General features: G+C 45.1%; 3 protein-coding genes across 3 annotated transcripts; 1 reads left to right on the top strand and 2 right to left on the bottom strand.

Moving 5' to 3' along the window:
* Window positions 1-5,132, top strand: LOC6555134 (uncharacterized protein YdcI). Its single transcript, XM_001982213.3, has 11 exons — window positions 1-400; window positions 458-949; window positions 1,003-1,434; window positions 1,496-1,860; window positions 1,919-2,201; window positions 2,269-2,468; window positions 2,532-2,721; window positions 2,779-3,009; window positions 4,272-4,404; window positions 4,535-4,664; window positions 4,727-5,132. Exons 1-11 carry the CDS (start codon window positions 243-245, stop codon window positions 4,948-4,950), a joined length of 2,838 nt encoding a protein of 945 aa, XP_001982249.2. The 5' UTR covers window positions 1-242; the 3' UTR covers window positions 4,951-5,132.
* Window positions 3,015-4,297, bottom strand: LOC6555135. Its single transcript, XM_001982214.3, has 2 exons — window positions 3,647-4,297; window positions 3,015-3,596 (listed from the first exon to the last, which is right to left on the bottom strand). Exons 1-2 carry the CDS (start codon window positions 4,213-4,215, stop codon window positions 3,065-3,067), a joined length of 1,101 nt encoding a protein of 366 aa, XP_001982250.1. The 5' UTR covers window positions 4,216-4,297; the 3' UTR covers window positions 3,015-3,064.
* LOC6555136 lies at window positions 4,965-26,114 on the bottom strand. The gene is made up of 15 exons (XM_026983996.1): window positions 25,336-26,114; window positions 14,392-14,458; window positions 14,258-14,311; window positions 13,265-14,070; window positions 12,089-13,207; window positions 11,342-11,575; window positions 9,883-10,943; window positions 9,430-9,816; window positions 9,201-9,364; window positions 9,044-9,141; window positions 8,709-8,984; window positions 8,509-8,646; window positions 8,235-8,452; window positions 6,515-6,627; window positions 4,965-6,438 (listed from the first exon to the last, which is right to left on the bottom strand). The coding sequence occupies exons 1-14, from the start codon at window positions 25,471-25,473 to the stop codon at window positions 6,606-6,608; spliced, it is 4,782 nt and encodes a 1,593-aa protein (XP_026839797.1). The 5' UTR covers window positions 25,474-26,114; the 3' UTR covers window positions 4,965-6,438; window positions 6,515-6,605.
* Between the last annotated feature and the right edge of the window lie 545 nt (window positions 26,115-26,659).

Below are 26,659 nucleotides of genomic sequence, written 5' to 3' on the forward strand. Positions count from 1 at the left end.
CGAATATTTACGAATTTGCGCTCATAAGTGTGGCACGCGAAATTGTTAAGCTCTTCTGTTTTAACCTTTTTTATTAATATAAAGTGAATGGCTAATAAATATTGATATTGTGCTTATTAACCATGTATTTAAGAAAAAATTAATCTAAAGATAACACCTTTAGGTGTAGCCAGATACAAGTAAATTAAGATTAAAGTACAACCCAGATTTGTAATCTCAGTTTCACAGTCCTGTTGTTCAACATGTCCACAAGACCTCGACGCGCTGTCGCCACAAAAACGCTGGTAATTGATTCCTCCGACTCAGATGAGGAACTGAATCTTACGGAAAACGATGATTACAGGCCGCAGGAGACCAAAAGTCGCAGGATAGATCGCGCTGCAAATGCGCTAGCCGGCGTGTAAGTGATACCCCGTAATCTCGTTAAGGAGAGTATATTTACCATATATCCTTACAGAACCAAACGCCAGCGCTGGCCGACATCCAAAAATGCAGCTGCTGAGGGACCAGCTCGCAAGAAAAAGCGGGTCGGCAAAGAAAAAGAGGACGAGAATGCTTGTCCCAATGAGACCAACCAGGAATCGGTAGTCCAGGACGCACCGTCAACTTCAAACCATCGAAGTGAACCTGTAGCCGCTGAAAACAGTTCCGAGGCTCCGGCTCCCAAAGGAAAACGCACCAGAAAGGATAAAAAGGACTTGAAGGCTGCAGCCAATGAGACCATTCCTGAGAAGGGGGACGTTGTGCCCTCAACAGCAATGACACAACCAGACGGTATTGTGGCCAGCTCCAGCAGGATGTCTTCCACTGGACGCAGTTCCTTCTGGGGCCGACGAAAGGTGTGGAACATCCACGAGCTTTTGGCCGAAACGGAGAACATACAACCGCAGGCAGCGCAAAATATTGTACAGCTCTTCGAGAATGAAAACACAATACCTTTTATTTGCAGGTACGCCTATTATTTATATAAATATTCTCGCATTGATATTTATGCGTTGACAGGTACCGTCGAGATTTGGTGGATCACATGGCTCCAGATCGCCTTAGAGACATTCGGAATACGTACATAGAAATTGTCGATCTGCGGAAAAAAGCTGAGCATATTGTCGGTCAATTGGAGCGCGAAAACAGCATAAATGCGGAAATTAGAGAGGAGCTGATGTGCGCTAAGACCAACGAAGAACTGGAGTTCTTATATGCTCCATATAAGCCGGCCAGTAAGGGCACTTTGGCGGAAAGAGCCAAAGCTTTGGGCTTGGAGGAGTACGCTGATCGTTTGCTGTACGGTTCAACAGTTAAGGTCAACCTTTCTGTAATTGTGGATCGCGGTAACGAGGCCTTGGCTACGGAGGCACTTGTAATGGCTGGAATCTGCAATATTATTATTCACAAAATTAGCAAGAACACAAATGTTTTGGAGGAAATACGAAGATTGTAAGTCGTTGTTCCTAAAAAGTAGCTCTTTTTATTGACATTTTGTGCTATATCTTTCTAGACAAAATGTGCACCGGGTAGTCCTCAAGTGCAACAAGACCAAAGAGGCGACATCGTCTAAGTCTTCTGGTAAAGCAAGCTCCAGTAAGGGATCCAGCGGCATTGCAGACAAAAAATTGGACAGCTCAAAGTTTGAGAATTATTTCAACTTCCAGGGTGATGTAAAAACTATAAAACCTCATCAAATGTTAGCCATCAATCGTGGGGAGAAGCACAAATTTCTTACTGTCAAGTTAGAAACGAACGATTACCTGAAAAGAGATCTTATGCGCTTTATAAGCGATCAGTACATGAACGAAGGCTTGCAATATCCTTTAAGAAGGGAGGTGTTCACGAAATCTTTAGATGAGTGCTACGCGAAAAAGTGTAAGAAATTCAACACATTGAAAGCCCAAAAGTTATGTTAATATGTGTCTAATTACAGTGCAACCTTTAATGTGCAGGCAGATTCGAGCCGACCTAAAAGAAAAGGGCCAAAAGGCAGCCATCGATGTGTTTGCCAAGAACCTGAAGCAACTACTGTTGATGTCGCCCCTGAAAGGCGAACGCATTTTGGGCATAGATCCTGGTTACACGAATGGATGCAAACTGGCGGTCATATCCGAAACTGCGGATGTGCTGGACACTGGTGTCATTTACCCTCATGGTGCCAGGTCAAACAAGAGGGCTGCTGAACAGAAATTAGTTCAGCTTCTTTCAGATCACAAGTATATATATTTTAAATTAGATTTACAAAGCGAAATATAAATACGTAATTTTTGCCTTCTCTAAAAGCTGCCAAATTATTGCCCTGGGCAATGGTACCGCTTGTCGCGAAACTGAGCACTGGCTAACCGATATGTTTCACGCCGGCGTTCTGGACGGCAGGAGCATTCGCTACAGCATCGTTAACGAGAATGGTGCATCTGTTTACTCCTGCAGCGATGTGGCCGCCAAGGAGTTTCCCGAAATGGATACAAACGAAAGGAGTGCAGGTTGGGACAAAGATCAATTGAAAAGATAACCAATGATAAATATATTGAACATATTTTGTATAGTGTCCATAGCGCGTCGTTTGAACGATCCGTTGAGTGAATATGTTAAGATAGAGCCTCGACACCTGGGAGTTGGTATGTACCAGCACGATGTTTCCGAGAAGATTTTGACGGAATCGCTGAAGGACGTTGTTTCCGAATGTGTTAGTTATGTTGGAGTGGACCTCAACACAGCCAGTCTGAGTGTGCTGAAGTAAGTGTAATCAACGGTCCAATAAGTGATATATTATTAAAACTCTCCACCATATAGACACATTGCTGGTCTGTCGGAAAAGAAAGCAGAGAAGATCATTGAGTATCGGACGCAGAAAGGACCATTTAAAACCCGAAAGGATCTGCTCTCGGTGCGAACCATAGGGGAGAAATCGTTTGTCCAGTGCGCCGGCTTTGTGCGCATCGAACCCCTAAGCGTTGGAGGCCGGATACAGAATCCTTTAGATTGCACTTGGGTGCATCCGGAGAGCTATAAAGTTGTGGAAAGGTGAGTACAATTTCCAAGTGACTTTATTAACCAATAAATGTTAGTGATAAGCAAATTATGAGACACTCAAATAAGGTTGTTCCGCTGCAAGCCTGGCCTTCTCATCCGCCGCCCTCACTAACAAGGAGGTGTCACTAGGTGTCACAATGTCACTGTCGCGTTGCGTGATGACAGCAATGTTCTTTGGACAATCATCATCGAAATTCTTAGGATTTGTAATATCTTCGCTGGTTTCCAGCTGACACCAGCAGGGAAGGTACGGCTTCAAGGGATCCTTTTTGTCGCACCGCTTGCAGGTGCAGTTCTCCATGCCGGCGCTCATGAATGTTCGGAAGTCTGTCTCCAGACTCAAAAGCCCCAGATAGTCCTCGATAGAGTGCTCTTTCATAGGGTCCATCAGTTCCGCCCAGGTCTTCAGTTTCACAATCACGCCAAAGAAATATGTGTTTAGATTCTCGATTATTTGCAGCACCGAATCTAGATCTTTTAAGTATGTACTATCTAAAGACCGGTCCAACCTGGATACGCGTTGATCCAGCTCCTTCTTAGACTCACGCATGTCCAGATATAAATTGCTCAAATCGGTGCTGAAAAGTTAATTAAATTAGCAGTGGTCGCGGAGTTTAAATAGACTTACTTGGACTGATTAACGATATTGTAGGCTCTCTGAAACTCGCAAAGGGCGCGCTCTTCGGTCATCCGGCTTAGGTACTCAGGATAAGTCTTGGTGCATCCGGTCGAGCCGGCCAAAATGCGATAGCGCACTCCATGGTAACGCATCTCCTTAACCTTCTCAATCTGCAATGCTTTGGCCTGCTCCAGCTCATTCTTTATAACCTTCATTTCCTGGTCAACAACTAGAGTTTGCTCGTGCACACACTGCTCGAGCTTAAAATCGTAGCGGGAGTAGATATTCTCACAATGCTTAAAAGTTGGCTTCAGCAAATGGATGGGAATGGTCGATCCTCGGCACGGTGGCGGAAGCGGACGTCGCTTGTACCGCTCCGGCGGATACTCCCAGCAAACTCCAAAGCGAGCTTGGTCCGGCACACTGAGCGGATTCTGCCAGCAGGGCTTATACTTCGGCTTGTCGTTGTGACCGTAAAATGGGACCTTTCCACATGCCACATACCGAAACTTGGCGGGCGGCAGACTTGGTGGATAATGCCAGCGCTCCTCATATTGTTGCTTTAGTTTGGCGATCATTATTATTGGAAATTTGAAATCTAAACTCTAAAACTAAATACTTTTTGTGCTTTCAGTATCGTCGGAGAATGTGACTTAAAGCTGTCGGATGTGGGCAAGGCTGGCTTTATAGCCAGCATCAAGCAGTTTGCCGCGTCTCAGTCGAAACTCGATCGCATTGCCAAGCAGCACAAGCTACCCATGGAGCGGGTAAGTGCCATTCTCTCCTTTACTACATGTTAATATTTGGCACAGAACAACCCTTTACCCAGTTGTATTCAAGGATGTGCCCGCTATCCTAATGCAAAGTTCAAATATTTTAAAATCTATTTTCTTTCAGTTGGAGTTCCTGTTGGTTGCCCTGCAGCGCGAATTGCTGCAAGATTATCGAGCAGATCTGGACAAGAGGCCACTCTTCAAGCAGGGCCTAACGAGGCTGGATGATCTCAGCATAGGCGAGGTGGTTACTGGCAAGTGGAGACCATGATACCCATTTCATACATAGACTTATGGAAGCTATTCCGACATACAGGTGCCGTGACCAATGTAACCCAGTTTGGCGCCTTCGTGGATGTGGGAGTGGAGCGCGATGGCCTGATACACAACAGTCACATGAATGATGCACAGCTGAGTATTGGCGATCGCATTGTGGCATCGGTGGTAAAGGTGGATCTGCAGCGACGCCAGTTGGGATTGCGTTTGGAAAACATGCTGGTGGAGACGGATACCTCGTTTACGTTCAAGACGGAGGACTAGATAAACTGCAGGGATTTAATGCTTTTGGAAGTATTTAATGATTCATATCGTAATTGTTTGGTTGCTCACACGAGCATTCATATATACTATATATAGTTCATATATATATACGTGTATATGCATAGTATAACGGCTTTCCTAAGTTTACTCAAAGCTTATCAGTTAGTAATAAATGTTCACATAAAAATCACCGTCTCCACGTTCGTCTGCTTGTTTCCCTTCTTGCCATAAGTTAGCAAGTTGTCTTAAATGAATTGTTATCGAAAGGGTATTGCTTTAGAAACTAAGTGATGCCCTCGTAAGCCAGTTAAAATGGTTGACTAAATAAATATACAATATGCATACATCTAGGCGCGCTTGGTTAGCAGGCAAGTTGCGTTCACTTTTAGTTTGTATTTTCGAATTTATTGCCGTTTCAGTAGAATTGTTAAAAATGATTATAAACAATGTTATATAATCTGCATTTACATAATTACACAATACAATAATCATAATATATTCAAAAATATATGATGCATTTAAATTTATTGTTTCCTCCAGCTCTCTTTACCCCGTAATCGATATTAATTTCATATTCTAGCTACATGGACATGTCGCGTAATCAACCGATAATTGTTTAAATAAATATATTAATCCGTACATAATATTGGAGTAAGTGTACCTACACAGATAATGTGATAATGTATCGCAAAAGACCAAAAACAAGTCGTACATGGTATGGTAGTAATTGCTTAGGTTTAATGCTAATGCGCTCGTCCTCTTTCTCATTTCGTTATTGTTACTGCCGATGTTCACCATCTTCTGGTTGTGTAGAGATATTGTTCATTAATTTATAATTTATTTTTATCATTTATAATGATAGCATAGGTAATGATGTAAGTATTGTTTATCAACTCTTGTAATAATAAGTCTATGTGTATAAGCAGTTTTCATTCTCGTTCCTAAACAGCCGTCCAGCAGAATCTTTGGCGAAGCAAATATGAACGATAATTCAAATTCGAATCGATTCGAATCGAGGCTGTGTAGCTTTAAATCAGGTGAAACCGATCTCGAGTACCCACATTTGGGGGGATAAGAAGCATTATACATATGAAATCAAGTGCTTGAATTCTTGATTAACCTTTGATTGCCGAGATTATGCCGATGTCTTCTGATGAACGACCTTCAAACGTAAAATTCTCCCTCGTTAATTATCGCGTTGGTAGTCTAATTGTCTCAAATGATCTCTTCCTCGAGAAAGAACCCCGATGGGGTTCAAGTAATTGAATGTGCACGAATTCCGAATTTCTTCAGTGGCAGACACGGCACAGCCGCAACGCTTGAGTGTAAGTGGGTGTTGGGTGGTGGCGTGAGTGGTGCTGAGTATGCGAGTGGGTGAGTGGTTCAGTGGTTCAGTGGTTCTGTGGATCTGATCTGTTTCGTGTTCCCGTCGGAGGCAGCGTGGCATTTTGGAGTATTCTATTCAAATTCGTTCAATCGCCTGCTTCTCTGGTGGGGAGAGAAAAGATAGTTACACGCATAAGTCGAAATTGCTGGTAGGTTCAATCTAGGACTTGGCACTTACCGATAGCCAGGAGGCGGGGATTGTGATGTAGGTGTGTGTGTTGGTATGCGAGTTTTGAAATGATCGAAATCAAGAGCGAAATAAAACGTAATTATTTCTTTTTCTTCTCTTTTCTGCAAGTGTAGAACGATAAGCGAGGTTAGCAATCGTGATGTGAAACAAAAAATGGGGTGTCGGATGGAGGTAATTCGTTTAGGATCGCACTAAGCCAAGCTAGACACTGAAGAGTTAACAATTAACATAGACTTTTGGCCTCGGCCTGCTCACATTTAATAGGACAGGTGATCAGGTCAGTACGGGTCAGAGCATTTACAAGGAGCACCTCTTAGAGCTTGGAGCAGATCACTAGCCTCTGAGTTGTGGTGCTGCGTGTGCTGTGGCTGATGGCTAAATCTTGGCAAGAGACTAAGTTGTTTAAAGGCTTTTCGAATGGATAAAGTGCCGCCAGAGTGGGCAACAGCAGCAGAAGACATCGAACCATCTGTAAGATTGAAGAATTCTTCCATTTGGGTTTTGCTTTTCACTTTTCACTTGGGTGGAACGTAGCAACGCATTTGAACGGGAAAACATAATGGCAACGGGCAACGAGTGACGGCAACTGCTTTGGGTTCACCTAGGGCCTGGGGTCACCAAATGTCGTCGGGTTAGCATGAGTCAAATATGGTACATCGGTGAAGTCACCAGCAATTTGTGTAGTGTGTGGATGTGGGATGGCTTAATTGATTCCGTCTACTTAAATTGTATATCTATTTGTTGGATGTGTGCGGGTTTGTAAAACTGGTATAATCCTTTTTTTATGTGTGATTATGTTGTTTGCATGTATATTTTGAATGCCGCTAGCTTAGGCTTAAACGTAAACGTTTGCTACTAGTGAACCACATTTGTGTTTTCTACAATTCTTTAATTTCGTTTCTAAATATAATTTTGTTTTGTATACATTAACGCCAAAACTTTGGATTGCTACTAGTGCTACAAAAAACTGCGTTCTATAGTTAACTATTCCAATCTTGACTTTAAATCGTTTGAAACGGTCGAGCGTTTGGGTTTCTAAATTCCTAATTATCAATTACGAATTGTTCATTGAGTTTTCACAGCATGTTGTGTGGTTGTGGTTGCTTCCAAAATAAAACCATTTTCACATAAGAACTAATTACATTAGGGGTCTCTCCATCTCCTCGTGGTTTTAATTGCCTACGCGCAACACTTAAGTCTGAATTCAGTTATTGTTATACGTATCGTAGTTAAAACTATTCAAAATAAAAGCTTGTATATGTAGGGATGTGGTAAATTGATGCCAGCAAATGCCAAACAAAAAGAACACACACGAAATATATTTACACATAGAAAGGATTAGGGCAAAACAGTGGCAACAGTACAGAAATGCCAGCAACACAACAGAACTCCGCAGCACACTGAGTCCCAGAACAGCTTGTGCCAGGCCAAATTGGTCGACACCGAGATCCTGGGCGGACTGCGGAACGAACAACACAACAGTAAAATATTGGAAAAGCAGCTGAACACAAAATAACAACGAAAGCGAAAGCAAAAGAAACAGTTAAACATGTAGCTAAGGACAAGAAAGTAATATAACGAATGGATCGGAGCGATCGCTTAAACCACACAAGCTGAGAAAACTCCCATTACGCGTCAGCCAATGTCCTGCTGCACATGGGCGGAGGACGAGGAGCTGCTGCCGCTGGGGCGTTGCTGCTGACTGTACCTGTTCGTTGGCTGTTGCTGCTGCTCCTTCTGCTGATCCTTCTGGTTAATACTTTGCGGCGTGGGTGGCGGGCAGGCGGTGGTGGTGCCCACTGGGAATGTGTCGGCCTCTTCCTCGAGCGCCGCTGGAGTCGGCTGCTGCGCCTGCAGCTCCAGCTGCTGCTGGTCAGCCAGCATCTTGGCGCTCAGGATGCTCACATAGGTGCGGTAGCGACGAAGCTAAAGATAATAACTTTTATAATTTCGATTCATTAGGAAAGCTGGTAAAAACTTACTTCATACTGCAAGTAGCTCTCCTTTTCCTTGTAGTTCTGCAGAGCTAAGCCCTTGCTGGGAATAGGACCCTTCTTGTGCTCGTTAAGCTCCTGATCCAATTGCGCCAACTGCACCTCGTGCGAATCCAACTGCTCCTTCTGCAATACACCAGTAATAAGATTAGCGAACTGTACATGCGTGACGAGCTTGTGGTACCCACCAGCAACAGCTTGGATTGCTTGCTGGGCAGGAGCGGGCGCTGGAATCGCTTCTGACTGCCCACCCCGCCCTCGAGCGGAGGCGCTGATATAGCGGCGCACACGTAGTTGATAGTCTCCACCCACGACTGCAGCTCCTTGGAGTCGCTAGTCTGGAACAGATACTCGGCCTGGTCGGCCGTCTGCAGCCGGAACACATGTTGCTTCTTGGTGTAGTCGTTGGCCTTGGTGGCCAGTGCGTGATGTATGCGTATTGCATTGTGCAGATTGTCGGACATCTGTTGAACAATTTGAAAGTACGTAAGTAAGGTGCTAACTGCTGGGTCATGGTACTTACTTGACTTTTACGAAAACCGTGCTCATCCTTATGCAAATACAGCACAAGATCACGCAGCGTGCAGTAGAACATCTTCCAGGATCGTTTGCCAAAGGGAGCTGTAAATATACAATAGTAAATTATACTGATTTGTTCATTTCACTTTTATAAGTCTTACTTTTCTTAAAGCTGCTATCATAGCAGCATTTACGCATCACATAGCCTTTTTTGTATTCCACAGCTGTGGCCAGTTCCGGGGGATCAAGGAAGGGATTGTGGCCCACATTGCCCAGGGCACTATTGTTGGCTCTTTGCTGCTGCAGATCACCTGCCTCTTCATCTCTGGAAGAATACGTCGTATACGTGGTATAAAGCTTAAAGTGAAGACATTGTGTTTCGCCACTTACAGTGCCCACTCAAGCGGCTTGGTCTTAATGGCCTGGTAAAGCGACTTGAGCACATCCTTGGGAAAGTTCTCGCCATCGTTGAGATCTGCCAGGTTGTCGACGAATTCCGCACAGCTCATCTTGCGATTCATGTTCTGGCCGTGCAAGTCCGTATTCAGCAACATTATGGCACAGGTCAGCGTGTGCACGGCGTCCTGTGAGTTAAAGGTGCCAGGATTGCAGTCGAGGAAGCGCTTGGAAAAGTGCACCAGCACCCGTTCCCGTTCCTGCGTTTCGCCGGACAGCGAGAACTGCTGCAAGAACTCACGCAGCGCTTGGTCAAGTGATTTCTTCTCAAAGGTAAAATGCTTGAGATACTCATCGGCCACCGCACGACTAAAGTCATTGCTGCAAGAGGAAGAGGTTGTTTAATAATAAAATTAAATAATTATTTAATAAGATCTGCATTCTCACTTCTTGCTGAGGTGTCGCGACACATCGCTCTTTTTGAAACCGTCGAGGGAGTGCAGTCTTTTGGCCAGGCGTATGGCCGAGGGCATGTCCACGGCCTTGGGCGAGTAGTGATACGAGTGGAGCGACTCCACATCGCTGCCATCGTCGGAGACGGGCGGCGAGGCGTCCCGCATACCGACAGTCATCGTGCCCAGCGGCTCGTCCGTCAGTGTGACCACATCCTCCTCGGAGCGACCGTTAGTACAGTTGCCGCTGCCGCTGCTGTTGCTGTCTAGGCCGCGCACTTGGATGACCACCTTGTGCTCGGACTGTTCCCTGTCTCGATCCCTATCCCGTTCCCTTTCCCTCTGCTGTTGCTGCTGGGCGCGCAACTGCTGCTTAAGCTGCTGGCGCTGCTGGGCGGCCGCGTCCGATACGAGAATGGTGGAGTCCGAATCACTGGGATCGCTAAGTACCATGCCGCCTAGAATATCGCGAGAACTCAATAAATTATCGTCGTCTTGGTAGTCGGGACTAGATATATTCGAAATGGCCTCTGAGACGCTCTGATCGTTGTTGCCACCACCACCAATGCCTCCACCACCACCATTGTTTCCGGGCCCACCACCTGGGCAGCTAAGCAAACCAGGAATCCCGCTGGGCGGATGCGCGACCTGGCCGCCCTGCTCCCGCTGCTGCTGTTGTTGCTGCACGGCGGCCATGGGACCATTGCTGCTGCTGCCCAGGCCCAGGGCGCCCTTGGAGCCCGACGAGGACATCACCGACGAGGAAACCGACGTGGGCGAGGCCGGACTGCCCACAGCCGAGTGCTGGGGCGACGAACTAATGGAACTTGAATGTGAATTTGAATGCGATTGCTGACCGTAGAGTTGCTGCTGCTGTTGTTGCTGCTGATGCTGCTGCTGGAGCTGCTGCTGTTGCTGCAGATGTTGCTGGTGGAGCTGCTGTTGCTGCTGCTGGAATTGCTGCTCTTGCTGTTGCTGCTGTCGCTGGAGAGCCGCCAACTGGTGCGGCTGGAGTGGCGCATTATAAGTCCACACGATCCGATCGCGATCCGATGCCTATAGGAGTTGCAACAAACCAGAGATTAGTAATACGGAAGTAACAAGGTTTTCAAAGTTGTCGTTAATCGATTTATGCTCTATGGATTTTTTTGTCAGATCTCGAATTTCCATTGCCGTTGCCCAATCTCTCTGTGGAGTCCTAAACAATTTTCCGAGTGCTGAAAGCGCGTTCGGTGTCTGTTCTGTGTGTGAGTGTCAGAAACTTAGGTGGTATGCATTTGGTTCGGGTGTTGTGGTGTATGTACGTTGTGGACAAGCGTTTGGTGTCGAAAGGTTCTCATCTTCTACGTACAAAAGTTTTCCAAGCGCAGGCAAAAAATCAAAATCGGCAAAATCGAAACGAAATCAAAATCAAAAGTCACATTAATCAGCATGCCAACTATGCAAATGGCAACCTTTTTGCATAAAATATAGTTTAATTTGCTGCTGCAGTTCATCGTTCTCGTTGATGTTGCAGTCATGATTGTTGCAGTTGCCGTTGCAGTTGCAGTTGCTGCTGGTTCGCTGGTGTTGCTGCTGCAGTTATTGTTGTCGCTGGAGCTGCTGCTGCTGCTGCGGTTGTCGGTCTGCTCGCCCTCGTTGTTGTTCGAGGCCAGTGACGAGTTGTTTACAATTACAGTGGCCATCGACTAGAAAGCTCACGGAGACAATAAATTGCGCATTTCAAATCGATTCGAGAAGAGTCAAAGTAGGAAACGAGAAAACGAAAGAAGAAAGAAACGCGAAACAAGAGAGTAAGATAGACAGAGAGTTGTTTAGTAGTAAGTAAGTTAAGTTAGGTAGGCAAGTTCAAAGTAACAAGGTAACAAGTTAACAAGTGAGCAAGAAAACAGTGGGTTTTGGTTTGGGTCTAGGTCTAGGGATGATTAGATGATATGAATGGCTTACAGAACAATGCAATGGCTAACACACACGCAAACACATATACATATATGGTCAACAGACTACAGAAACCAGTTAACGAAAACCGAACTCTACATAAGCACTTTAAAACGGAGATCGGGATAGTAACTCATCAACTACGAGTGTCAAGTGTTCTGGGGGAGATCTGGCGGAAGGAAAATTCGACTGTTCGCTGTCTAGCTCTATCCGGCGGACTATCCTGCGTGGAGTGGTAGTGCCTAAGCGCGGCGACGCCTCACCTGCGAGTCCTCGGAGTCCTGACGCGTGTCCAGCAGCGTGTTCAGCGAGCTATTCACATCCTCATCAATGTCGATGGGTATCACGGCGGCGATGCCCTCGCGCTGGATCTGCTGCAGATGGTCCTCGGACTTGCTGGTGCGGAAACCGGCGGCATCACACTTCCGCACCACATGTCCATTGTGCCGGCGCACCACCACGGCTCCGGCGCCAGCGCCGCTGCTCGATTCCGGAACAAGCGAACTGGGCTCCGGGCTCGTGGGCACCGAGTTGGCTGTCTCCTTGTCGATCAGCGGCGTCGACAGCGAGATCGGAGAGGTTGGCACTGAGAAGGAGGTTTCATCTAGGCCCAGGCCGCCAGCCTCGCTCTTGACCGTGGTAGATGAAGATCCCGATCCGGAGCGGCCCGCACAGTCGACGGCATCCCGATTTCGTTGCTGCTGGCGGGTGGCAGTGCGCTGTTTCAACGCCCGCAATCGTTGCTTGGCTGAACCGGAGCCCAGCGAGTTGGTGGAATAATCCTCGTCGCCCGCATCGTTCTCCTCATCGTCGTAGGCATCATCATCATCGTCGTCGTCCACCAGGCACTGCCGATCACTGTCATCGTCGTCGCCCCGGCCCACACCGCTCTGATAGGTTTCGATATTGGTGATGTCGTAGTGAGTTTGATCCTCCTCGCGCTCCTCCTCAACCTCCTCCTGCTCCTCCAGCTCGTCCTCGTTTTGGTAGTATTCGTAGCGTTGCTGATTCTGCTGTTGGCGGTATCGTTGTTGCTGTTGGCGCTGCCGCTGCTGTTTGTTGTCCTCTTCCAGGACATACTCGGCCTCCTCGTCCGGCTCCAACTCCTCGCACATTAGCAGCGTATCGTTGGTCAGCGAATCCTTGCGGTTGTAGCTGTTGTTGATGCTGTCCCGCTGCTGTTGCTGTTGGTAAGTATGCTGCTGCTGCTGTTGCTTCTGCAGCAGCTTCGCCTCGCGCTTCACGGAATCAGAGCTGGTGTTTGTGGGCGAGTCCACCGAGGAGGAGGACGTGGGCGAGGATTCACCAGAGGCACGCGGTGCTAGTGCGCCGTTGATACGCGGATTTACCAGACGACTGGGTGAATCCCTAAGGCTGTCCACCTGCAAAAAAAAAGCTTTGTTTAGGTTTTCCCTATATTGGTTTTATTGATCACTTACCTTTTTGGCCTGGGCGGGAAGCGGATTGCTGGTCTGCGGTGTCCGGGACAGATTGAGAATAAGGTCGCCGGTCATCATGTAAGCCTCAAAGCGTGGCGCCTTCGCCGGCTGCGGTGGCGCCGAGTTCGGTTCCGGTTCCCGCTCCGGCTCCCTATCCGCAAACCGCTGCCTGGTCACCGGACTGCCGCTGTAGCTGTTGGAGTGCTGCAGCGATTGCGGCGGCAGATGGGCGGTGTGTCCGTTCCCGTTCCCGTTTCCGTTCGCCGCCTTTGTCGGAATCTGCGAAGGGCGTGGACGCTTATTCTGCGGCGAATGGAGTACGGGCACGGGCTTGGGTACGGCACATTTGGTGAGCGCCTGTGGAATGCGTGAGGGGCGGAAGGTGGGCGAGGTGGCCTCGCCACCAACACCACCAACACTACCAGTGGGCGATATGAGACCCACTACGTTCGTGGTCGAGGTGGTGATGCTCGTCTCCACCACCTTGATCTTGGTGGAGCTGGCCGAGGAGTTTCGACTGTGGCTGTGCGTATGCGTGGCGGTGGTTGTGGTCGTGGTGGATCCACTCGCCAGCAGTGGCGACGAATTCTGGCGCAGCGAGGGCAAGTGCGTGGGCGACTTGTAGCGCAGTCCGCTCTGCGAGGGCGTGGTCGCCGCCCCCTTACCACCAGCGTTTGGCCGGTGATTCGGCGAGGAGTTGGTGCTGCTGCTGTGGTAGTCGTAGATGTTCGGCGACTCAATGTCCACATAGTGCGGACTCTGGGTGTTGGCCAGCTGCTCTTTGATCCGCGCCTTGAGCTTGGGATCTGAGGGGTAAGGGTGAATATTAGTTTTTGATTCTTAAGCAAACCGATGAACCATTTAAAAGCCTTGAACAAATCATGGTAATTAGAAAAGCAGTTTGGTTCAGTTCAGTTAGGTTCGGTTCGGTTTGGTTTGGTTCGGATCAAAACCGGTTTGCATCCTCGAAGAATGGTGTACATTTCCACCTACCTCGCTTCAGCTCCAAGGTCACCAGCTGTTCCGACAGGCGCAGGCATTTGAGAACTGTTCAAAAATATGTTTCGGTTAATTATTCACAGCTTTCTCCGACAGCATTCCATTATGCCCAGCAGGCACCCACTCACCTTCCTTCGTTGTGTAGCGATGGACATCCGTTCCGTTGACTTTGAGGATGACATCCCCGGCCTCAACCTGCAAAATGGAGAAGCAGAGAGGCACATTTAGTAGGCAAATCACTGGCAATGCCCCTCGATTCTATTGACAACGCCAGAAAGCCTATTGATTTTCCTTCGGCTCGACTGGCAGAGACTGGGCTTTGTTATTATTATTCGCATGTTGGGCTGTCGGCACTTGTAAACTATTTTTAATTTTCTTCTCGATGGAAATGCGGGAAATTGCGGGAGAGCTGTCGGGCGGGTGAAAAACAGCATGAAATCACAACGTGGGACGACATTGGCGCCTTATTTACTTGCTGACGCTGACGTAGGAACACAAGCTGAAGAGCTTTTCGGTGTCCGTATCCGGGGTTGAGTGGTACGTGGAGGAACCTTCACCTCCGGCCAGCCCCAGCACTCATAGATTATTCAATAAATATGCTATGCCAGGCCCAGCTAGCATTGGGGATTTTGGGTTTGGATACGCGGCGACACGCGCCTCCTGGATTCATGGCAAATGCATGCACAGGGAGCTCAAATTACTTTTGTACTATTATTGCATAATTAGTTCTGCTCCTCAATGGCCTTCCTGACTTGGCTGCGTCGGTTATTATTAATGCACAGGATGGTATATGTATATACACATATAAGTTGGAGGGCAGGATGTTGGGTGTGTGCTTCCTTCGGAGACACTTGACGCGAATTGCGGGCGGCAATTAAAACTAAAAGTCGCACTAATTTATGCTCTCACTATATCTCGCTCGGTGGAACTGCTGGGAAATCGTGGGTCTGCAAGAGAGAACTCTGCATTTGGCCAAGACGAGAGAGCGATAGAGAGAGCCGGATATGGGGGGAAAACTGGGCTAAGAGAGAGTGCCGGGAAACTTTGCAGCCAGAGAGAGAGAGAGAGAGTGAGTGGGTGCCACATATTGCTGCTGTTGCCGCGGGCGGCAATGCAATTCAATTAAGACTGTGCTTAAATTAATTGTGCCGCCCGAAAAATGTCGACAAACTGAGTTTACATAACATCCGTACCCAGGCCGCCACCCAAACGAGCCACCCCTTGCCGGCAATTTCTAGGCGAAAAGAAAGTCAAACCCGTAATGCAAATTTGATGTTTTCCCCCGTGGCAGCATCTGCATAACACGACAAAGGAACTGAACCACTCTCCACTTTTGGCCACTTCGGAAACCTGGAAACGTGTTCGCCGCCTTTTGATAACAAGCCGCGATTAATGGCTTGCAGCGCCACAGCGGCGCAGAGCTTCTCCAGATTCGATTAGGCACTTTAAAACAGCCAGCAGTCATCAGCAGATGCACAGCCACAACCACACACACTCGAGTCGAGCGCATCCAACAAAATTGCTTTTGCATTTCACTTTCACGCTCTGAAGGGGAGCAGGGAACGATAGCTACAAGACATGATTACAGTGGAACCCCTTTCAATGAAACTATGTGCAAAACCCAGAAGGGTCCCCTAGAGAAACCATTTCTTATTTTCATCCGTCTTTTTATGGGTTGTGCGGTAATATGCACCCTCTATTAAGATAGTTTTGATTGATCCGTTGTAGCCGAGCTCCTCTGTATACTGCTGCTGAGATAGTGGGCCCCCTGGGCACAAAGTTGTCGAGTCGAGCTAGTCAAGCAACCGACAACCAACAACCAGCAACCAGCACCCAGCAGGCTGCACAGTTAAAAGTTAAATCAATCAGTTACACTCCACTGCCGCCCTGTCCGCCACCCGCTCCATCCGCACCCTTTGACCCCTGGCTTGCACTTGCATGTGACCCCGCATCTTCTTCTTCTGCTGCACCGCCGGCTGCTCAAATTGAAATTGGTTCGAATTGATTTGTTTTTACACCCAACGACACCAATGACACTTGGACAGAGCCTCTCCTGCATTTTGTACGACCCATCCATTCCATTCTGCTCTATTCGCATTTGGTGTGGTCACCAGTCCTGTTTGTTATCCGCAATGTCATGCCCCTATTCCAAATTGCAAAAGGCACAAAAAAGTTGACTGGTCGTTGAAGAGACGACCACAAGAGGATGAGCTGCACTTTGGGGGAGACCAAAATAAGCCATCGCAGCCGTGATTGATCCAATGAGATGTCCCGATAGTGAAGTCACAAGGGATAGCCTTAAATTGAAGTGCACTAACTGAATCTGACTAAAGGGCTATCCTCAGCCGCTTAAGATTGTTTTCGTAGATACATAATAACTTGAAATATTTTGTTTAATGTAAAATAATGTATCACTTTACTTCCGAAATGGGTTTGGGAAACCCCCAGGTGTCCCGGTAATGGAAGCCCATGTTTACTGTAAAACAAGTGTTAATATATTGAATATTCTAAAGGGGAAGCAGTTGAACACGACACTTATGTAAATAGAGGGACGCTTATCAGGAAATTCCTAATTCCCCATAATCGCCTGTGAAATGCATATGGACTGATAGACCCCATACCAAATACCATTTAGCATTCACGTCACATTCTGCTTTCAATAATCGACTAGTTGAGGCCACAATTAATGCCAAGTGAACAATGGTTTGTTTTTTCGATTTTTCGGGGCTCTCCTTGTGTATGTTTTGATTTTGGTTCAATGACGCTTTATTGACACGAACTAAACCAATATCAATTAACAATAGCAACAACACGACGCCCACTTGGCAGGTTGTGTGTGTGTGGGTGAGGGCAAACAAGGGGATTGATTGATTGTATTAGCGAATACGACGACCTAGTCAAGTACGCTGCCGTGCACTACCTTCACCGCTTTACGGTTATATGCGGCAGTATCATCGGATGGTCTATGGACTCCTATTGCCGCAGAGTCGTTGACAGACTGCAGTAATGGTAAGGGGGTAAGGCCCACTAACCTCTTTTCGCCGGAGCGCCCAGAACCCAGAAAATCAATGTTGGTGCAGGCAGGCAGGCAGAAGGTGAAGCCAGCCAGTCCGCTTGCCACGTGGGCGTCACAAGTGACGCACTCAGCGGAAAAAATGTTGAGACCCGTGGCATGAGCCGTGTTGGAGGTAAGAGTGTGCGGTTGGAGCCAGACACTTGGAGCCCATGGAGCTCTCACTCAATCAGAAAGCCTGTTATTGGACTAATGATTTTGCCACTTCCCTGGCTATTTGCATTCTACACGGCTTCGTCTGGTCTTTGTTTACACGTTCTGTCCTTCAGCACGGCACTTAGAGGTAAAGGGTCCCCCATTGGACATCAATCACACCCCCTATTAAATGCGAATGTGAAATACAAAAAAAGAAATAGGAATGAGAGCAGAAAGTTGGAAATTGCGCTAATTTATGATTATAATATAGATTATTCAGTGCAGAAACCAAACTATGAATAAGCTGAATGAGAAATTAGGGAACGTAGTTTAGGGAATTAAATGTAATACTGGATGGTGATTACTCAATGCCCCGAGCACCAATAAACCACTTCGAGCTATGGCTCGAAAGGGTTTCCTTTCCGGCTCAAGGGGGCGACATCTTATCATGTTTAACTAATAAATATCTGCAGAATGGCGCCGGACAAAAGCAGATCAAATATATGCGAGCACACACGCTCGTTTTGCTGTTTTATTTATTTTGACGACCTTGCGGCACACTCATTGTGGATTTCCTTTCATATTTGCACCAAATAAAGCGAGGGGGAGCAACAAATTAGCATGAATTGCTTTATTTCATTATCATGCTCCGCTGGGTGTTGTGTAATCGCGGGAATCGGAAGTCGAATGAGTGCTTTCAGTGGCTCGCATGGTCTGAATGGCGATGGCGGTAGTGATAGTGATGCTATCACTGCACCGCTTAGCTAAATAATTCCGGTGATGGGAACAACATGACGAACGATCCATTATGTTCATAAAGTGCGAACTTTGACAGAACTATGCCAATGGGCTCGCCGACTGGAGATTGTGAATTGAGTGATTCACACCCAGTCACCAAAAATGTATACTAAACATAGACAATATATAAAGAGGTTTTTGGGAAAAAGCACTCTTACTCAGCAAGATTATACCTTCTTCTATGTACTCTCTTTGGGTTTTTGGGGCAAGTTGTTTGCTTAATTTCTAACTGCCTAATTAAAAAGCTTGCCATCTTAACGGGCACAAATTTCACTACATTTTTGCCCCACTTTTTGTGGAGCAAATATCGCAAGCAAATTTAGTAATTTGGCTTGGGGTAAATTCGCTAGCTATCCAAAAAATTATGTTTAATAATGAGACTTTAATCCAGTTTCTTGCCTCTTAGGAATGAATACTTAAATCTTTCGCTAAGCTTTTTCTCTTTTATTTAATTTGCACCCGTTTGGTCTGGAGATTCAAGGTTTGAGCGTATCGATTGCATCACGAATATTTTTATCTCAGGCTTAAATAAATGTTTAGCCATCTTTATTACCCCTATTTACTGTGTGTTGTGTTCCCTGCATTGTAAATATCCGAAAAATGTGCGCACTTTCTACGCCGGAAAATCGAAATGGACGGGATGTTGGTCCGAATCTCTGGCATTGTGGAATTCTCTGGCGAATATGTGAATATGTGAGTGTGTGTGAATGCGGCTCGTGCGGGATTTGCATTTGTGCAAAACGCATAAAAATCAAACTGCAACAAGAACGCACGAAAAGTAGAGACACCAACAACAAATGTTTTTCAAACAAAAAGTTAGTCTACATGTGTATGTGTTTTATCGGGCTGCCAGTTACACTGAGAGAATCTGAACTGTTAAGCATTGTAGCATTTCAATTTAAAGCATTATGAATAATGTATGAAAATATTGAATATTGAATGAAAATAAGCTAGGAATCAGCAGCTTGTCCGAGGTATAGAACTGGAAGATATTTGAATATGATTTTTAAGGATAAAACCAACTAATTTTGTAAACTTTTTCCTGTTTAGGTATTTCGATTTGGTTCTTTTTTAAACAATGTGCATAGGCAGGGTTTATTTTTGTTATTGATTTGCATTCGCCTTGGTAGCAGCATTTGCCCCACCAAAGTTTGCAAATGTGGGCCAGAAAGTCGCAAGAAGGGGGAGTAAAAAGCGATCTGAAAGAGGGGTAGGTAGGAAAAACGAGCCGGCTAATTGAGCATTTCAAACCAACAAAAAAAAATAGGAATGAAAAGGAAACAATGAGGTGAGATGAGACGAGACGATATGAGATGGGACAAGAAGTGCCGCCACTCCATTTGCAGCCAGACAGCCGGCAAGTGGCAGCACCATCGGATGCACTGCACCCGCCCGAAATGGTCGTTGGCTCCGTCGTTGCTGCCGCTGCTGCATGTGCTGCAACTGCATTTGTTGCATCTTTGGCAATGCTTGGACGCACACACGAACACAAACCCAGCAGCGAGTGGGCAAATAAATGAGTGAGCCAGCCACCGAGCACACAAACAACGCCAAATATAAATGCTCGAGATTTAGCGCAAAGTTTACGCTGCTACCGCTCGCCACTAAGCTTTCTACGGCACTTTTTGCATGCCTGAGTCTCAATCTGAATCTGAGTCAGCCACCGAGGAGGTGATGGCCAGTTGGCTAGCTCCTAGCTATGGCTACTTTCAAGGGGTGCTCTGCACATCATTTCCACTGACCGCAGCAGATTTTCAGCAGTCGTAGTCCTTTTCCACATTCTTACGGTGCGCTTCGTCACTACGCGTATCGTTTAGGACATTAGCAACACATTTCCAATTCGATTGCCCCACTAAAAAATACCCAAAAACAAACCGCTTACCACTTAATTTGAGCGTATGTAATTTCAGAATTACAATATTTCATTCGACAAATGATGCATCAAAATATAGTCATAAATTTTGAGGTGAGTGAGCTTCAGTTCGCAATTACATATATAATATAAGCCAACTTTCAGTGACTTTAAATGATTCATTATTCCGCTGGTTTTCGGGGTGTAACCCTACACTTAAAAAGTATATTTTGTGATTATGTGCGGCATCGCTGGAGTCGCGGCTAGCTGAGTGCCTATGCACTTATTGTTCTTATTATTTCTTTGACTGTTTTAGCCACTGCTACTGCTGTTCGCTGTGCCGTGGCGTGCAACGAACCGCAGCGGCGGAGCGCACACAGAGTACTCCGGTGTGCACCTCAGGCCTCCGTCTCCATCTCCATCTCCATCTGCTCCTCATCCCCATCAAGTATCCACTCCATTTCCACCTCTCAGCGGCAGCAGCACCGGCACCACCCCCTACGAAGCTACGAAGCTCTAGCTGAAGAAAAGCCGGGTCGCATGGAACTGAGCCGAGCCCGGCTATATTTAGTTGGGCTGGGCCGACTGGCTTCCGTCGAGCAGAAAGAGCAAAAAGCAGCAAGAAAACCAACTTAATAAACGCGTGCGCAATTTTCCTGCTTTTGTAATTCAATTAAAGCGAGTTTACTCTACTTTTTTGCACTTTTGACTCCAAGTGAACCGATTGAGATGTGCATAAATAAGGCCAAGCTCGTAGATAAGCTATGCGGATGCCCTGTCATATGTGTTTATACGTAGTCAATATCTGCTAAGCGGTTATATTTTAAATATAGTACTATTTAAGTCTTTTAGTAGCATCTCACACTTGTGACTCACAAAAGTGTCTTTAAGACATTTCCGTCTGATACGTTACAGATACAGTATCTTAACTGTGGATCTCTGCCATCAGATATCTTCAGATACGGGGTATAAAATCCAACTACCCTGTAAAAGGGCATTAAAGGCAGAAGCTACAGCTGTATCCCCATCTCTTGACATTTACTTCTATCTCGCAATTGTAATCGAGTGAATGCTTGTTGCTGGATTGTGCTTTTCAGAGCTTGAAGTTTGCCGACCTGCTCGACTCTTGTGTTTTGTAGCTGTTCTTATTGTGCTTGTTGTTGTTGTTTTATTCTTGAACGTGTCAATTGTCATTACCCACAATTTGCCAAAGAGGGAGAAAGATCGGGATCATAACAGCAACGCAGGCATTCCAAAGGGGGGAAAATCAATAAGTAGCTAAGAGCTTCTTCCATTTCTTTTCCATTTTTCTATTTTTTGTCTGCGACTTGTCGGTGGCAATTAATTTGTTACTCGCAGTGGGCGGAGCCACACAACTACAACTACAATGGGAACAATGACAACAAAAGCGGCAACAGCGAAAAGTCGTTTGTCATTTCCAGTTAACGAGTAATTAAGCATAACGTTAGAATTTTGCAACAACGCCAGTCGAGAACAAAAGAAGCTACTAATTTCGAAGGAGGCGCAAAAAAACAGGGAACCTAAAAATGCCGCCGAGGTATACACAACTGATGTTCAAAAGGTTTTGTATTTTATTTTTGCCCGTTTCCGATTTTTTGTTTGCCCTAAAAAAAAAAACAGAGCGAATATTAAATTCTTTTCCCCGAACAGCTGGGCAAAAATTAATTTTGAGTGGCGAGCGAAGAGAGAGCAAATTACTTGGCACCCCAAAAGATTAATGACTAAACGCATATAAATAATTTCTAAAAACATCAACAAGCAAATTGTGTATTTGCTGTTTAATCATGTGTGTTTGTTTGGCATGGTGTTTAACTGAAGCGGTTATTGTTTCTGTTTAACTAGGGATACCAGGCTATGGTATTGATAAAGTCCAATTATAGTTATATAGAAGGAAGTGTTTATATATATTTTATGATATTTATAAAAGGTTTTTAATGTGCAATCAGTCGTTAGTGTGTAATTTGTAGTTCAATGGATGCCACAGACCCATAAAACACTTTTTTAAATCGATTTGATAAAATGTGCAAGTACTTTGGCGCGAATGATGTACAATTTGCCACTTAGCCAACTCGGAACGCACAGACTTTTGTCGTCTGGCGAGTGTGGAGTATACTTGATATACTTGATATATGTATCAAGCTGAAGAAGTGGGAAAATAAACAAACGTGCGGCAAATGCATTCAGAAATGACAACAAACAGAGAGCAGCAACTGCAGCGAAGTAGGGAACAGAACAGCCAGGCAAAGAAAATGGGAAATGGAAAAGCGAAGGCGACAAAAGACAACCGACGACAGCGTGGACACTCACATGCAACATACACACAATTTGTACACACCCAGTTGAGAAGAGCGTTATGTATGTGCACATGTATGTGCATTCATTGAAAAATAAAATTGTACCGCAACCAGAATGACGGCGTATAAAAAGTAAAATTAATTGCATTCGAGGAGCCGACGCGTTGCTTACTCATTAGGTTTTATGTTTTAGAGGCAGCGGTCTCGAAAAAAAAAATAATTACATATGGTAAGCTGTGAATTGAGTTATTTTCATCGGTGTTAAATAATAAAGATAAATAATGAAGCAAGAAAACTCTAAAAATTAAACATAGAAGGGAACGTGGAGCGAAACAGACCCCCAAACAATCAAATTTCTCATGAACTTGTGCCTGAAAACCTTAATATATTTTTTTCTGTAAGCTTAGTCAAAAAAATCAAATCAATTGAATCCACAAGGTTTGTCATGGAAATATATTATGAAATGTCTAAAAAAAAAAAAAGGAAAAAATAAGTTAGCAGGAGTGTATTAATCTATTGTTTTTGGGCACCCCAAGTGCCAAGTGACTCCTGCACACCCACTTAATAAGCAGTGTGTGCATAGATACATACATACATGCATACGTGTATGTATGCATGTAGATAGAAGACAAGTCAAACAGCCCCAAACAAGCCGGGCAACAAAAATAACAACAAGTTGTAAGCGAAAGCGATAAGAAATTGAAAAAGTGCGTGCCGCTGGATCCACACATATGTATATATTATGTATATATATAGACGTGTGTACATGTCCATGTCAGTTCGTTGCCTCAAGAAAATTACCGCGATGCATTTGTGTTGCTTTTCATCATACCTGGGCTTGTGTGGAATTACTTAATAATCTCGACAATTTCAAATTCCCAACGCGTTTTTTGCACTCTGCTTTCACGCATTTCGATTTGTTTTCTGCTGTTTTGTTTGTTCGGGACCAAGTTTTTGGAGATTTTTGATGGTTTTTGGTGTTTTTGGTGGTCGGGCGCATAAATTTAACAACCAAAGTCGGAGAATTCTGTTTGTGTTTTGGTGTAAATCGTTTTTTGTTGCCACGTCCGATAATTACAAAGTAATGTATGTGTGTGTGTGTGTTGGCATCGGCCTGAGTAAGTTTATTTATAAATTGTTGTCTTTGCATTGCTTTTTATAGCGCTGCATTTGCATTCTGTCATTTTGTTAACTTTGCGTTGCACCTCTTTCGAATTGCAGTTGCATGGAGAAATTAATAACAATTGAAATGGGCCCCACGTAAAGTCCATTCTTATCCAATATCCGCTGGCTGCCTGCAGCAAAGAAACATATTCTGAGAAATCCAAATTGGTTGGCAACGAAAAGTAACTGCTCTCTATGAGTTGTTTACTGAATTTACTTAGATAAGATAATGGTGCGGATGGATTTTTCAACAGAAATTCTATGAGTCTCTAATATTTTAATGATGCTAAATAAGAAACCTATAGAAAAATGGGTATTTTTAGATAAACAAAACGCTATCTGGTTGTTATATCATGCGAATTCCAGTCATCACTTCGATGTCTGTAATTCGATTAAATTGACAATAAATTGATCTCTACACGGACAACAACAATTGAATAGCAAACATATCGGCATTTTATTCAAAAGAAAGACAAATTATTTGACTTACTTTGTTCGCTGTATTTGCTATTTACCCGCTTTTGTTTTCTTTTGCACTCGTCTCTAAACATTCGAGATGCGATGCGATGACAGTAAATAGTAAATGAAAGCAAAACAAGCCAGAAAATTGATACACTGTCTTTTGTGTGTGACTCCCCGCCCCTCACTGCGCCCCTCGCTGCGCCCTGACGCCCATCAATTAAAGCAACGATGACATCACGAGCGGCACACAATGATGACACGCCAACGGAGGACTCTCATTTGCGCTTTTCTCGCTTTTTTCCGCTTTTTTGCCGCTGTGCAAATTGAAATGCTTTCACATACGCCAGCAGACAGCCATGGTCATCACCATAAAAGAAGACGTGGAAAAGTGGAAAATATTCTTATCAGCAGTCGAGGGGCGAGTCGGTCGCTTTGCATACAATCCAACTTCCAAAACTCAAGCCACCAGCTGCCATAAAAATGGCACTATCTATGTACGTACATAGTACATAGTGTATTTATACACTTTGCGTCAGATAAAACGTCATGAATAATTTGTTTTCCGTTTGAAAGCGTGTAACTGCAGTTGGTCGCTATAGAAATCCTTCAAAATCCTTAAAAATTTCATTGTACATTACCAATTTAATAAAAACTGCGAATAATTCCTGGAAAAGCACAAGGGAAATATGTCAGAACTAGAAACTGTCAGAAACTGTTCGAAATAATTTAACTGGACACCAGCAATTTCTATGTACATCTCTGATAAACACAACTAAAGTAGTTTGAACAAGTGTTTTTTCATTTGTAGATAATTTCCAACTTTAAATGTTTCCTGAAACTAATTTATAATTGAATATAAGCCTACAATGCAAAGTGACTATAATTTTGAACCCAGCTGTATTGTATTCATGGGAAACTAAACAGTAAGAGACATATATACATTTCCTAAGAAAACTCAAGGCCACTGAAGGCGTGTTTGCCTTGACGAGGTTCTACTGTAGGCGAAAACGAAGCGTTGCCAAAAGTGAGGCCAGCAGGGAGCTGTTGCTTCTGCTTCTTCGCTGGCTGCTTCCAATGCCCGGTGGTTGATGAAGTCATAGATGGGCGGGGGTCACCGGTGGGTGGATGTGGGGGTGGCATGTGGGTGCTCGGTGTGAGGACTCCTCCTGTCCCAGACGGGAATGGAATGACACACCGCACAACCGCACACACAAAGGCACACAGAGCAGTTGCAATGGTGTATTGGGTGTATAGGTGTGTTTGCTTCACTTACCGCTCCGCAATCGGCTGCCGGCGAATTCTCGACGATGTCGTAGATGACATGTGGCGGTCCGGTGGTTCCGAGTAGCGAAAACCCGAAACCGGAATGCTGCTCGCTGCGCCGCAGCACCACTTTCAGTTCCTCGCTCATTTTGGGTCCTTCGGCGTCCTGCTGCCGATCGGTTTTCACTCTATTCTCTGTGTTTTTGTTTGGTTGGCTGGCGGGGTGGGTGGGTTGTGTGACCCCTGGGCGTGAATAATCCTTGGGCGACGGACACTTTTCTTAGTCGCTTTAATTAATTCTCGCTGTTTTGGGCTTGGCCAACTTCATTTGCACACTCTCATTTTATTTCCACTCTTTCCACTTCACAACATGCACACACACACACGCACACGCACACATACACGCACTCACGGATGACGATTCGAAAAAAAGAACGCAACTCCTTGGCGAATTTGTTTAGACATTAAACATTATTGCATTTGCTGCTCTGCTTCTTCCTCTTCTACTCTGGCTTTCTTTCCACGCAATTCTTCGTTCCACGCAAACGAAACTTGTTTAATTCGCCCGTCTTCTTCTCGCTTCGTTTCTTTATGTCGCTTTTGTCCGACTGTTTCGCCGCCGCTTTGCGGTTTGCGGGGGGTTTTAGCCGCACATTTTTTGGCGAATGTGGATGCCCAGATATCGCAGATTGTACTAAAAGATTGTAAATTGTAAGTTGTACTATTGCACTGGGGATGGCAACCATAAAAGTATCCATACATCGATAGGTAACGGGAAGTATTTTAATCGTTGCTCAATTTCCGACTATCGATAGATTTATTCAAACTAGTTGTATACTTGTTAAATATTATATGGTATTTATTGACTGACAAAAAACATAAAAAACCATATATGATTTAATCAAAACGAACAACAATTTACATAGAGATATCCAGCAGATATCACCGAATGACCGTTGCAATGTGACAGTCTGGCAACATTTAACAGGTTGCCTAAAACTAACAAGGAGTTTTCAACACTATTTTTGTTTTAAAATATGGGCGGTTAAATCAAAAGTACCTAATTTTTATTTCCTGATAATTAGAGGATTTATTTGGAAGAACCAAAAAAGTACGCAAAACAGGTTCTTTTTCATTTCATAAAAATATATATGTGAATAAAAGTGTGCATTATTAAACTAGGTTATTCCTTAACCATTTCTGTGCCGCGCACTTCGCCATTAATTATGATATCAAACTCCACTTTGTCATGGATTATCTAGGGATAATAGTCGCTTTTTATCTGCCGCATCGACTCTAAACACGCGTGCAATTGCGACTTTCAGATAAATCTC

The sequence above is a fragment of the Drosophila erecta genome, unplaced genomic scaffold, assembly GCF_003286155.1.
Source record: "Drosophila erecta strain 14021-0224.00,06,07 unplaced genomic scaffold, DereRS2 tig00000000-arrow-pilon, whole genome shotgun sequence".
Classification (NCBI taxonomy): domain Eukaryota; kingdom Metazoa; phylum Arthropoda; class Insecta; order Diptera; family Drosophilidae; genus Drosophila; species Drosophila erecta.

What these genes read in the sequence shown, in the direction of transcription:
- LOC6555134 (XM_001982213.3), top strand. Translation starts at nt 243, where the DNA reads ATGTCCACAAGACCTCGACGCGCTGTCGCCACAAAAACGCTGGTAATT. An exon ending in GCAAATGCGCTAGCCGGCGT is followed by an intron (nt 401 to 457) that starts GTAAGTGATACC and finishes ATATCCTTACAG; the next exon opens with AACCAAACGCCAGCGCTGGC. An exon ending in ACAATACCTTTTATTTGCAG is followed by an intron (nt 950 to 1,002) that starts GTACGCCTATTA and finishes ATGCGTTGACAG; the next exon opens with GTACCGTCGAGATTTGGTGG.
- LOC6555135 (XM_001982214.3), bottom strand. Translation starts at nt 4,215, where the DNA reads ATGATCGCCAAACTAAAGCAACAATATGAGGAGCGCTGGCATTATCCA. An exon ending in AATATCGTTAATCAGTCCAA is followed by an intron (nt 3,597 to 3,646) that starts GTAAGTCTATTT and finishes TTAACTTTTCAG; the next exon opens with CACCGATTTGAGCAATTTAT.
- LOC6555136 (XM_026983996.1), bottom strand. Translation starts at nt 25,473, where the DNA reads ATGAGCGAGGAACTGAAAGTGGTGCTGCGGCGCAGCGAGCAGCATTCC. An exon ending in TTCCCGCCCAGGCCAAAAAG is followed by an intron (nt 13,208 to 13,264) that starts GTAAGTGATCAA and finishes TTTTTTTTGCAG; the next exon opens with GTGGACAGCCTTAGGGATTC. An exon ending in AGCAATCCAAGCTGTTGCTG is followed by an intron (nt 8,647 to 8,708) that starts GTGGGTACCACA and finishes GGTGTATTGCAG; the next exon opens with AAGGAGCAGTTGGATTCGCA.